Source organism: Rhinoraja longicauda, chromosome 5 (genome assembly GCF_053455715.1).
Source record: "Rhinoraja longicauda isolate Sanriku21f chromosome 5, sRhiLon1.1, whole genome shotgun sequence".
Lineage (NCBI taxonomy): Eukaryota > Metazoa > Chordata > Chondrichthyes > Rajiformes > Arhynchobatidae > Rhinoraja > Rhinoraja longicauda.
Window position 1 is genome coordinate 3,933,112 of NC_135957.1, and position 14,001 is coordinate 3,947,112.

The 14,001-nt window shown below is 46.3% G+C and overlaps 1 protein-coding gene across 1 annotated transcript; it reads left to right on the forward strand.

The window, feature by feature from the left end:
- The first annotated feature begins 232 nt into the window (after nucleotides 1-232).
- Nucleotides 233-6,885, forward strand: nanp (N-acetylneuraminic acid phosphatase). Its single transcript, XM_078399976.1, has 2 exons — nucleotides 233-438; nucleotides 5,490-6,885. The coding sequence occupies exons 1-2, from the start codon at nucleotides 307-309 to the stop codon at nucleotides 6,132-6,134; spliced, it is 777 nt and encodes a 258-aa protein (XP_078256102.1). The 5' UTR covers nucleotides 233-306; the 3' UTR covers nucleotides 6,135-6,885.
- The last annotated feature ends 7,116 nt before the right edge of the window (nucleotides 6,886-14,001 follow it).

Below are 14,001 nucleotides of genomic sequence, written 5' to 3' on the forward strand. Positions count from 1 at the left end.
CGGCCGCTGCGCCCTGCGCAGGGGCGCTGACTGGGTGGCCGGCAGACGCGCAGGCGTGTTGTGGGCGGTGCCGGCGTGTTGCGTGGACCGCCCCGGGGGGGGGGGCGGGGCGGTTGCCGGGTGGTCCGGACAGCAGACGTGGTGCGTGGACCGGGTGGGGGCGGGGCGGTTGCCGAGGTGATGGCGGCCCGGGCAGCAGTCGGTGCGTGATGCGTGATACGTGCCCGGGCCCGGGAGGGGCGGTTGCCGGGGTGATGGCGGCCCGGGTAGCAGGCGTGGTGCGTGATGCGTAGTGCGTAGTGCGTGATGCGTGGCCGGGCCCGGGTTGCCGGGGTGATGGCGGCCCAGGCAGCAGCAGTGGGTATCCGAGCGCTGCTCTTCGACCTGGACAACACGCTGGTGGACACGGCCGGCGCCGGCAGCCGGGCCCTGCGCCAGGTAGGGATGGCCACACACTTGTGGTTCACCTGCATTGTGCAGCTGGGTTTGCTTTATGTAATTCCGTATTCTAAATACTTCAATACAGCTATTGTTGGTTAAAAAAGTTATCCAATGTGTACTATGATGGTGGGTTTGTATAGTACTGTAAATAGCACTGTAAATAGTACTGTAACTAATTGAATGAATCTATTTTGGTTTAGACAATAGACAATAGGTGCAGGAGGAGGCCATTTGGCCCTTCGAGCCAGCACCGCCATTCACCGTGATCATGGCTGATCATTCTCAGTCAGTACCCCGTTCCTGCCTTCTCCCCATACCCCCTGACTCCGCTATCCTTAAGAGCTCTATCTAGCTCTCTCTTGAATGCATTCAGAGAATTGGCCTCCACTGCCTTCTGAGGCAGAGAATTCCACAGATTCACAACTCTCTGACTGAAAAAGGTTTTCCTCATCTCAGTTCTAAATGGCCCACCCCTTATTCTTAAACTGTGGCCCCTTGTTCTGGACTCCCCCAACATTGGGAACATGTTTCCTGCCTCTAACGTGTCAAACCCCTTAATAATCTTATACGTTTCGATAAGATCCCCTCTCATCCTTCTAAATTCCAGTGTATACAAGCCTAGTCGCTCCAGTCTTTCAACATATGACAGTCCCGCCATTCCGGGAATTAACCTAGTAAACCTACGCTGCACGCCCTCAATAGCAAGAATATCCTTCCTCAAATTTGGAGACCAAAACTGCACACAGTACTCCAGGTGCGGTCTCACTAGGGCCCGGTACAACTGCAGAAGGACCTCTTTGCTCCTATAAAGAAAAGGATGGGAAAATAGTTATCCAATGTGTACTATGGTGGTGGGTTTGTTTAGTATTGTAAATAGTATTGTAAATAGTTGAATGAATCTATTTTTTGAAATGATGGGGATATAGTTATCCAATGTTCAGTATATTTGTCTCACTTGTACTATGGTGGTGGGTTTGTTTAGTATTGTAAATAGTATTGTAAATAGTATTGTAAATTGTATTGTAAACAATTGAATGAATCTATTTTGGCTTAAAGAAAAGGATGGGGAAATAGTTATCCAATGTGTACTATGGTTGTAATGGCAGTTTCTATACCTTCTCAAAGTCCAACTTCGATGGCCGTTACTGCTCAGGGATGTGGTGGAGTTATAGCTTACACCGCACTCAGATAACAAAAACAATGAATTGGTCTTTATTAAAGTAGCACAAATCAAAAGAGTAATTCATAACTTTTCGTTCTTATCAACTGTTTCTTCTTCAAACAATACAGTCGTGATCGTGTAGTCGTTACCAAGTGGTTGTGGTAAAAAAATGTATTCTCTCCAAATATTTTTCCTCATCTCAGTCCTAAATGGCCTATCCCTTATTCCTAAATTGTAACCCCTGGTTCTGGACTCCCCCAACATCAGGAACATTTTTCCTGCATCTAGCCTGTCGAATCCTTTCAGAATTGTATATGTTTCTATAAGATCCCCTCTCATCCTTCTAAATTCCAGCATCCTTGGAACAGCAATGGCAGGAATTTTGGGGAATAATCCAGAAGATGCAGGATCATTTCATTCCAAAGAGGTAGAAAGATTCTAAGGGAGTAAGAGATGACCACAAGGGAACTCAAGGACAGTATAAAAATAAAAGAAAAAACATATAACATAGCAAAGATGAGCGTGAAGCCAGAGGATTGGGTAATTTTTAAAGAACAACAGAAGGTAAATAAAAAGGCAATAAGAGGAGAAAAGATGAGTACAAAGGTAAGCTAACCAAGAATATAAAGAAGAATAGTAAAAGCTTCTTTAGGTATGTGAAGAGGAAAAAATTAGTTAAGACAAATGTGGGTCCCTTGAAGACAGAAACAGGCATATTTATGCCTCGAAGGGCCGAATGGCCTACTCCTGTACCAATTGTCTATTGTCTATTATGGGGATCAAGGAAGTGGCAGACGAGTTGAACAGGTCCTTTGTGTCTTCCTTTGTGAAGACAGAACTAATCTCCCAGAAGAAGTACGAGGGGAAAGAGGATCTAGGGTGACGGAGGAACTGAAGGAAATTCACAACAGTCAGGAAATGATGTTGGGTAGACTGATGGGATTGAACGCAGATAAATCCCCAGGGCCTGATGGTCTGCATCCCATCAGGCCATGCAAGGAGGTGGCTCTAGAAATCGTGGACGCATTAGTGATCATTTTCCAATGTTCTATAGATTCTGGATCAGGTCCTATGGATTGGAGGGTAGCTAATGTTATCCCACTTTTCAAGAAAGGAGGGAGAGAGAAAACAGGGAATTATAGACCAGTTAGTCTGACATCAGTGGTGGGGAAGATGCTGGAGTCAATTATTAAAGAGGTAATAACGGCGCATTTGGAGAGCAGTAACAGGATGGATGAACAAACTCACCACCATATATACTGTGAATATGGTGGAACAAATATACTGAACTTTGGACGACTATTTCCCCATCCTTTTAAAAAAACAAAAATAGAAGCATTGAATTATTTACAAGACTATTTACAATACAATTTTCAAGACTATTTACAAGTCAGCATGGATTTATGAAGGGGAAATCATGCTTGACTAATCTTCTGGAATGTTTTGAGGATGTGACAAGTAAAATGGATGAAGGGGAGGGGGTCTCGACCCGAAACGTCACCCATTCCTTCTCTGCTGAGATGCTGCCTGACCTGCTGAGTTACTCCAGCATTTTGTGAATAAATACAGTGGATGTAGTGTATCTGGACTTTCAGAAAGCCTTTGATAAGGTCCTACACAGGAGATTAGTGTGCAAAATTAGAGCACATGGGTGTTGACATGGATAGAGAATTGGTTGGCAGACAGTAGGAATAAATGGGTCCCTTTCAGAATGGCAGGCAGTGGCGAGTGGAGTGCCGCAAGGCTCGGTGCTAGGACCGCAGCTATTTACAATATACATTAATGATTTAGATGAAGGAATTAAAAGTAACATTAGCAAATTTGCAGATGACACAAAGCTGGGTGGCAATGTGAACTGTGAAGAGGATGCAGGGTGACTTGGATAGTTGGGTGAGTGGGCAGATGCATGGCAGGTGCAGTTTAATGTGGATAAATGTGAGGTTAACCCGCTCGTTTTGTGAACGCATTTTTGTGTATAGCGTTGAAACACCCTTTCGGCCCACCGAGTCCGTGCCGACCAACGATGACCTACACACTAGCGACAATTTACACAAGGCATTTAACCTACAAACCTGCACATCTTTGGACTGTGGGAGGAAACTGAAGCATTTGAAGAAAACCCTTGCGGTTACCAAAAATGCGTGCAAACTCCCTACAAACAGTACCCATGGTCAGGTTGGACAGTACTTCACAGTAGCTAAAACATTTGTATTTCTGAAAAGTCATCTATTCATCTACCTTAGTTCCACCTGCCTGCATTTGGCCCATAATCCCTCTATACCTGTCTAATCCATGTACCTGTCTAAATGTTTCTTAAGACACAAAATGCTGGAGTAACTCAGCGGGGCAGGCAGCATCTCTGGATGGAAGGAATGGGTGACGTTTCTTGAATCACTTTCAAGATTAGGTCGCTCAGTCCAGGTACAAAGTCTTGACTCTTCTACTTTTAATGGAGACTCACATTGTCTGCAGCCTTGTGAGGTTGTTTGCGGGATGGGTAACAGTAGCAAAAACATTTGTATTTCTTAAACACCCATGTAAAAATCTGAATACCTTAAATAGGACACACCTGCGATTTTAGAGATTGACGTTTGTGGAAGTATTTTTCGATCCTGCATTGACAAATTCGCAGGAAAAAAACTGCAGATGCTGGTTTAAATCGAAGGTGGACACAAAATGCTGGAGTAACTCAGCGGGACAGGCAGCATCTTGGGAGAGAAGGAATGGGTGACGTTTCGGGTCGAGACCCTTCAGCTCAGTCTGAAGGTCTCTACCCGAAACGTCACCCATTCCTTCTCTCCAGAGATGCTGCCTAACCCGCTGAGTTACTCCAGCATTTTGTGTTTGCCTTGACAAATTCACAGTCCTGATTTAAGAATGATTTAAAAAAAGCAAAAAGATTTAAGATTGGTCACACCGTTTTCGATGGTATTGTCTCCAACATGAGAGGAATAGATCGGGTAAACACACAGAGTCTCTTGCCCAGAGTAGGGGAATCGAGAACCAGGGGACATTGGTTTAAGGTGAGGGGGGAAAGATTGAATAGGAATCTGAGGGGTGGCCTTTTTTACACAAAGGGTGGTGGGTGTATGGAACGAGCTGCTGAGGGAGGTAGTTGAGGCTGGGACTATCACAACATTTAAGAAACATTTAGACTGGTACATTGATGGGATAGGTTTAGAGGGATATGGGCAAAATGAAGGCAGGTGTAGATGGGACATGTTGGTCTGTGTGGGCAAGTTGGGCCGGAGGGCCGGTTTCCATGTTTATATATATATTATAGACACCCATCAGCCAAAACATTATGACCACTGACAGGCGAAGTGAATAAAATTGGTTATCTTGTTACAATGGCACCTGTCAAGGGGTGGTATATATTAGGCAGCAAGTGAACAGTCAGTTCTTGAAGTTGATGTGTTGGATGCAGGAGAAATGGGCAGGAGTAAAGACCTGAGCGACTTTGACAAGGGCCAAATTATTATGGCCAGACGACTGGGTCAAAGCATCTGTGAAACGGCAAGGCTTGTGGGGTGCTCCCGGTCAGCAGTGGTGAGTACCTACCGACAGTGGTCCGAGGAGGGACAAACCACAAACCGGCGACAGACAGGGTGTTGGGTGCCCAAGGCTCATCGATGCGCGAAGGCAACGAAGGCTATCCCGTCTGGTCCGAACCGACAGAAGGTCGACTGTGGCACAAGTCACAGAAAATGTTAATGGTGGTCACGGGAGGAATGTGTCACAACACACAGTGCATCGCACCCTGCTGCGTATGGGGCTGCACACGGAGGACCAACAGCATATTAGGCAGGTGGGCATAATGTTTTGGCTGATCGGTTTATACCATTATATATAATCTATCATACCATTTTCTTTTTTCCGTTGAAAGGTTGAAGATTTATTGAAGTCACAATATGGTTACGAAGAGTCGACTGCAAAACTGGTGATTGAGAAGTTTAACAGCAAGTTGCAGAAGGAGAACTTTGATTGCATTCCAGGAGTAAACGTTGATGAGGAGAGGATACTGCTGTTTGAGGCGGCCCTGCAGGAAACAGACGGTCTTGACCCAGACCAGGGCCTGGCTGCCAAATGCTACTTCCTCTGGAAAGCCACGAGGCTCCAACACATGCACATCCCGGACGAGGTGCAGGCCATGCTGAGGAGCCTCCGCCAGTCCTACAAGCTGCTGTTGTTAACCAACGGCAGCGCTGCGGTGCAAAGGGAGAAGATCATCGCGTGCCAGTGCCAGCAGTACTTTGACACCATCGTGATAGGGGGTGAACACCAGGAGCAGAAGCCGGCTCTCTCCATATTCCACAAGTGCTTTCACCTGCTCGGAGTGAAGGCAGACTGCTGCATGATGATCGGCGATGACCTCCACACCGACATTCGAGGCGGTGTGAACGCCGGTCTCGGCGCCACTGTCTGGGTCAACAATACCGGTCTAAAATGCGAAGAAGACTGCGCCGTGCCCGACTACACTGTGAAATCTGTGCTGGAGGTCATGGACATCTTGGGGAAACAACAGGTCTAAAGTTTAAGGTGGACACAGAATGCTGGAGTAACTCAGCGGGTCAGGCAGCATCTCTGGAGAGAAGGAACGGGCGACGTTTCGGGTCGAGACCCTTCATCAGACTAAAGTTGAACTGAAAATGCAAGCGCACCTCGTGTTTTACGTGGGGTTATGTGCTTAATGCGTGATTCAAACGTGCAAGTTAAACATAGACGCAACTATGCTGTCAGCAGTAAATCTCGGCGCGTTATTCCAAATATACCAACTCATAAATCAAACTTTAGTATTGAAGGAACAAGCACGTTGTTTGAAAAATGCATAAATCACACGCCCGTAAAACGCAAGGTGCCTGTAATCTATTGTCGATACAGCAGAAACGTTTTTTACAATTCCTTTCCCCACAGATGCTGCCCAACCTGCCGAGTACCTCCCTCCAACAGTCTGTTTTTTTGCTCCAGATTCCAACATCTGTTTTTGCCAAATTGACTGTTGGTATTTATTTTAATGGAAAAAATGTTTGGGAGTGAAGATCGTCAAATAGGGGTGGCAGGACTTTTCAATTATTTCTTTAAAGAATTATAATTCAAAAGCAAAATGTTGTAATGCTTTCTGAGTTTAACAATGGAATCCATGCACTGGTTTGGGGGTTTATTAAGATGGTTGTGGAAAATGTACAGACATTGAATGGATGGGGAATGTATTTTATTAAGGCTAATGTTAATTACAGTTTTCAAAATCGAGAACAGCATCAACAAGATGTAATAAAGGAAACCAGCTAATTTGTGCACTTGTCAATATGAATGTTTTAGCAAGAGTATAGTATCTAAAGGATTTATTATTGATATTCTTGTCTAGCAGACTCCCTGTAAAATTCAGTCATGTTCAAACATCCTCTCTCATCTCAAAAGAGGTCAGTGGTAAAGATGTTGACCTCAATTACTTTAGTTTAGAGATACAGAGTGGAAACAGGCCCTTCAGCCCACACTGACCAGCGATCCCGATACACTAGCCCTGTCCTATACACTAGGAACAACTTACAATTTTTACCCAAACCAATTAACCTACCAACCTGCACATCTTTGGAATGTGGGAGGAAACCGGAGCACCCGGAGAAAACCCACGCAGGTCATGGGGAGAAGGTACAAACTCCGTACAGACAGCACCCGTAGTGGGGATTGAACCCGGGTCTCTGCCAATGTAAGGCAGCAGCTCTACTGCTGCGCCACCGGTTCTGTAGGCTCTATAGTGTTACAAATCTCTCACATATGCATTAAATAGAAATTTATTTCCCCACCAAAGAGTCGCTATACAATTCAGTCATGTTTAATAATCCTCTCTTGTCTCAAAAGGGATCAGTAGTAAAGAAGTTAACCTCAATTACAATGAGCATAAAGGCTATATAATTTTGTAGATTTCTCACATATGCATTAAATGAATCACTTAAAATGGGCGTTCTACGAAAAAGTAAATCTCAAACATTTAGGGTGGCGCAGCGGTAGAGTTGCTGCCTTACAGCGAATGCAGCGCCGGAGATCCGGGTTCCATCCCGACTACGGGTGCTGTCTGTACGAAGTTTGTACGTTCTCCCTGTGACCACGTGGATTTTCTCCGAGATCTTCGGTTTCCTCCCACACTCCAAAGACGTGCAGGTTTGTAGGTTAATTGGCTTGGTGAATGTAAAAAATGTCCCTAGTGGGTGTAGGATAGTGTTAGTGTGCGGGGATCGCTGGTCGGCGTGGACCCGGTGGGCCGAAAGGGCCTGTTTCCGCGCTGTATCTCTAAACTAAACAAATCACAGGTTGACAGAAAGGTAAGAATGTGCCTCGGCAAAGAGGTGCACGTAGCAGTTGATGAAATCTAAGCACACAGCAAAGATAGTGAAAGATAAAATGATGGCACAAAGCTGTTGGTCAGGGTATAGTTTTCAAAGACAATGCGTGGTAACTGGAAGGCACCAGTTATCTTCTACATTTTATCCAAGCTGATTAGAATCAGATGCTGCACCTTTTTGGCACGATGTCATGGTTTCTGATACACAATTAAATGTGCACGTATGGCACCTGTATATAATGGCAGCTGACAACACCTGTTCTAAAATAAACCGGAGGAACACAGTACCCCACCCCTCATGTTAAAGATGTCATCTTAAACATTAGTCGCGAGCAAAATTCAACCCAAGGAAAACATCTTATCAAACGTGACATCTGACCGGATAATTCGGAATGATAAGGAGACAGTTGTCCAGAGTAATTCATCATCTCATCATAGAATCATCCAGTGTGGAAACGCCCTTCAGCCCAACATGCCGTCTGCACGTCCCACCTGCCTTCATTTGATTCATCTGTCTATATACTAAAACTCTCCTTTGTTTGTTTGTTCGTGAACTGCAGCCAAAACGGTACACGATAGCGCGACAATGTTAGGCCCACCTTATTCACCGTCGTCCCTTTGGTGCTAATGGAAGAAGTTTCATTGAAATCGGTGTTATATTTTAAAAGTTATTCACATTTTAAAGTTTAAATCTATCTCCTGGGGAGGGAGGGAGGGGGGGAGGGGGATAAGGGGGGTTGAGGGGGATGGAGTGGGGGGGGAGGGGAGGGGGAGGAGAGGGTGCTGCACCAATGCAGGAGAGATTTGGGCCAACCCCACGCCCCCTCCCTCCCCAGGAGATAGATTTAAACTTTAAAATGTGAATAACCTTTAAAATATAACACCGATTTCAATGAAACTTCTTCCATTAACATTAGCATTTGGGCCCAATGGGTTCACTTGGTCTAGTTTCCCTCTAAACCTATCCTATCCATGTGCCTGTCTAAATGTTTCTTTAACACTGTGATAGTCTCTGCCTCAACTACCTCCTCCTGCAGCTTGTTTCAAGGATTCAAGATCAGTATATTGTCACATGTACCAATTAAGGTCCAGTGAAATTTGAGTTACTGTACAGCCATACTAAGTGAAACGCAACAAGACACACAGCCACATGAAGTAAAATCTAACATGAACATCCACCACAGCGGATTCCACATTCCTCACTGTGATGGTAATAAAGTCCAATCAGCTTCCTCTTTGTTCACCCGCGGTCGAGGCTGTTAAACCATCCGCAGTCGGGCCGTCAAAGCCCTTGCGTCGGGGTGATCGAAACTCCCTCGTCGGGACGGTTGAAACTCTTGGAGCTCTCGAATCGGTCACTAACCAGAGACCGCGGGCTTCACGGTGTTAAAGTCCACAGGCCCCGTGGGTTGGAGCTCTCCACAGTCGATCCCCGGCAAAGGATCGCAAGCTCCGCGATGTTAAATCCGCGCCGCACCCGCGGCATGAAGCGCCGGGCCGGTCTCCAGGAAAGGCCGCCAACTCCTCGATGTTAGGCCGCAGTGGGGACGGAGATACGATACGGGGAAAAATCACATCTCCGTCGAGGTCAGAGACTGAAAAAAAGTTTCCCCCAACTATCCCCCTCCCCACCCCCCACATAAAACAAACCAAGGAACACTCAAACATACTCTTTAACATGTATTTAAAATAATAAAAACAGAAGAAAGGACAGACAGACTGTTGGCGAGGCAGCTACTTGCTGGCAGCACCCGGTAAGCACCTTAAATTTATGTCCTCTGGTTCTCGATTCCCCGACTCTGGGTAAAAGACTGCACATTTACCCGATCTACACCTGTCATGATCTTGTACACCTCCATAAGATCACCCTTCCTCCTCCTGCACTCCAAGGAATAAAGTCCTACCTTGCTCAGCATCTTCCCATAGCTCAGGCCCTCAAGTCCTGGCAACATCCTCAAAAACCTTGTCTGCGCTTTTTCCAGCTTGTCGACCTCCTTCCTACTACAGGATGACTAAAACTCGATGAAATAAATTGGACAAACAGTGCCCCAGAGCATTGACTAATTTCCCAATTCTCAGTTTTTGCATCAACTGTTGGATGGATTTTTTCCCACATTTTTATCATTATCAGTGTAAAAAAATTATAATAGCCAACAGTAAATAACTTTTGAAATTGCCTTCCAGTTACTGCCTGTCCCACTGAGTTACTCCAGCATTTTGTGTCTAACTTGGGTCTAAACCAGCATCTGCAGTTCCTTCCAACACATTTCGTCTGCTCCACTATGAAATCTCCTCAAGGTGTGCCTATAGAAACCTAGAAAATAGGTGCAAGAGGAGGCCATTTGGCCCTTCGAGCCTGTACGCACCGCTATTCATTGATCATGGCTGATCATCCACAATCAGTAACCCATGCCTGCCTTCTCCCCATATCCCTTGATTCTTTGAAGAGGTTCTCCTCGCTGAAGCAGAGTTCTGCAACTCTAGCTGCTCCCCCTCTGATTCCTCCTGCTCTCTGGCACATTTTAATCAACCATTGTTCATTTCCTTGATCATCGTCTGCTTTGATCTTTCCATACCTCGAGTTTCCCTCCTCCCCTGACTCTCAGTCTGAAGAAGGGTCTCGACCCAAAACGTCACCCATTCCTTCTCTCCAGAGATGCTGCCTGTCCCGCTGAGTTACTCGTCTAAGATCGGTGTAAACCAGTATCTCCAGTTCCTTCCTAAACATTCACGTTACAGTGTGTATGAAAGAACTGTATTTGCTGATCCATACAAGAATCTGTTCTCCAGGTGGTCTTCCTTCCCAAGAGTCCCAAGTCGAAACATCACCTATCCTTTTTCTCCGGAGGTCTCCTGACCTGCTGAGTTGGTGTCTATCTTCGGTGTAAACCAGCATCTGCAGTTCCTTGATTCTGCATCATTGCTGATTTGCTTTGACCAGGTGGTAAGTAGATTGAAGTCACCAATGATAAAGCTGTATGCCACTCCGGTTTGTCAATGGCACAAAAATAGTGAGAATGTTGCAATGAGGATATTTGGACTCTGCAACAGGATACGGACAAGTTGAGTGAGTGGGCAGAGAAGTGACAGATGGAGTTTACTGAGGACGTTGGGGCAATACAAAGGCAGATTATTATCTCAGTGGAGAAAGATTGCAGATAAACAAAGTACAAAGGTGTCTTGGCGATCTTGTACATGGATCGTAAAACGCTCGCAGGCAAATGCAGCAAGTGGTTAGGAAGGCAGATGGTCTTTATTATACCTTCATAAGTGGTAGGAGCAGAATTAGGCCTTTCGGCCCATCAAGTCTACTCCGCCATTCAATCATGGCCGATCTATCTCTCCCTCCTAACCCCATTCTCCTGCCTTCTCCCCGTAACCCCTGGCACCCGCACTAATCAAGAATCTATCTATCTCTGCCTTATATAGATCCACTGCCTTGGCCTCCACAGCCTTCAGTGGCAAAGAATTCCTCAGATTCTCCACGATCTTCAGCCCGGACTCACCGACCACCAGCCCCACACTCCACGCCCTGGGCTCCCTTTTATTGCAAAAGGACTGCGGTTTACAATAGGGAAGTATAGTCACAGAAATCTGGTGGACAACCTACAGTACTTTGAAGAGTTTTGGTTGCATTATTTAAGAAAGGATGTTTCAATCTCTGACCTTGCCGGAGATGTGATTGTTCTCCGGATCGTATCTCCGGTCACTCTGCGGCCTAACATCGTGGAGCTGGCGGCTTTGCTCGAGACTGACTTTGAGCCCCACCGCGGGGCGTGGACTTACCATCGGAGCCTGCGATTCCTTGCCTGGGATCGACGCTCCAACCTCGGCCTGCGGACTTCAACATCGAGGAGCTCGCAGTCTCGGGTAGAGACCGATGTCGGGAAGCTCCAAAGCCACACGAGGTTCGACAAGCCCTGACCCGGGGTAGATCGCCCGGTGGGGGGGAGCTGAGACCCCCCCCCCCGATGCGGGAGCTTGATCGCCCCGACGAGGAAGGCCCACCGCCAGCTACGGGAGTCAAGATCGTCCCGTCAACGGAAGGCTCGAGGCCCCCGACCGCTGGAGGACAAAGAATGGAGATTGAACTTTGTTTCACCTTCCATCAGTGAGGAATGTGGAGGGGTCACTGTGGGGGATGTTCATGTTAAAATGTATTTTGTGTGTCCTGTTGCTTTTTATTGTTATGAATGTACGGCAAATGAAATTCCTCGTATGTTGCAAAACACACTTGGCTAATAAAGTATGATTATGATTGTGATATACCGGCATTGGAGTTGTTCCAGAAGAGAAGAAACACGCAAGTTCCTGGCACGAGAGGGTTGTCCTGTTACCAGCGGCTACAGAGGTTAGATCTATATGTGTTGGTGTTCAGAGTAATAAGGGGTGATCTCTACAGGAACAGAAGATCATCAGGCAGCAGGACTGGGTAGACAATGCTTCTAAAACAGGAGGCTGCGGAACCGGGAACACACCAGCTTCAGTATATTGTAAAATTGTCCCTAGTGTGTGGAATAGTGCTCGTGTGTCTGGATTCCTCTCACCGGTCGGCGAGGACTCAGTGGGCTGAAGGGCCTGTTTCAGCGCTGGGTCTACAGTCTAAAGTTTAGTTTAGTTCAGTTTAGAGATATAGCGTGTAAACAGGCCCTTCGGTCCACCGAGTCCACACCTTAACACTGTCCTACACACACTAGGCACAACTTACACATACACCAAGCCAATCTGCCTGCAAACCTGTACGTCTTTGGAGTGTGGGAGGAAACCTAAGAAACCTAAGAAAACCCCACGCGGTCACGGGGAGAACGTACAAACCATGGTCAGGATGGAACCCGGGTCTCCGGCGCTGTAAGCGCTATAAGGCAGCCACTCTACCGCCGCGCCACCGTGCCTGCTTTGTCACTGGGGATATCGAAAGAGGGGATTGATAAGTTTCCGAAAAATCGAGGAATTAAGGGCAACAGGGCAAGAGTTGAGGCTTGGGGTAGATCAGCCCTGAGGGATTAGAAAGGTCAAGACAAAGGAACAGGTGGAGATGCAAGCTCACAGGAACATGAAGGCAGTGAAGAAAGCTAATGGCATGTTGGCATTCATAACCAGAGGATTTGAGTAAAGGAGTAAAGAGGTCCTCTGCAGTTGTATACGGCCCTGGTGAGACCACATCTGGAGTATTGTGTGTAATTTTGGTCTCCTAACTTTGGACTCAGGAACAGCTTCATCCCCAGGGCCATAGGTGCTATGAACCGGTCCTGCTGAGCCGGATGGTCACATCACACAGTGAACCGGCACAGATCTACTTGCACTTTATTCTGTCTTAAAACTGTTACAATTTGTTTCGTTGGGTTGCCGTTGTTTAAATTAACTAAATTATTGCATCGTAAGGGAGGCGCATTCCCAATCTCGTTGTAGATAAATAAAGATATATTGAATATATTAAATAAAGATATATTGTATTGTATTGTATTGTAATTTGAGGAAGGACGTCCTTGCTATTGAGGCAGTGCAGCGTAGGTTCACGAGGTTAATCCCCGGGATGGCGGGACTGTCGGAAAGATTGGAAAGACTGGGCTTGTATTCACTGGAGTTTAGAAGATTGGAAAGACTGGGCTTGTATTCACTGGAGTTTAGAAGGATGAGAGGGGATCTTATAGAAACGTATAAAATTATTAAAGGACTGGACAAGCTTGATGCAGGAAAAATGTTCCCCATGTTGGGGGAGTCCAGAACCAGGGGCCACAATCTAAGAATAAAGGGAAGGCCATTTAAAACTGAGTTGAGAAGAAACTTTTTCATCCAGAGAGTTGTGAATCTGTGGAATTCTCTGCCACAGAGGGCAGTGGAGGCCAATTCACTGGATGAATTTAAAGGAGAGTTAGATAGAGCTCTAGGGGCTAGTGGAATCAAGGGATATGGGGAGAAGGCAGGCACGGGTTACTGATTGTGGTTGATCAGCCATGATCACAATGAATGGCGGTGCTGGCTCGAAGGGCCAAATGGCCTCCTCCTGCACTTATTTTCTATGTTTCTATGAAGGCTTTTGGCAAGTAAATGCTTCGAA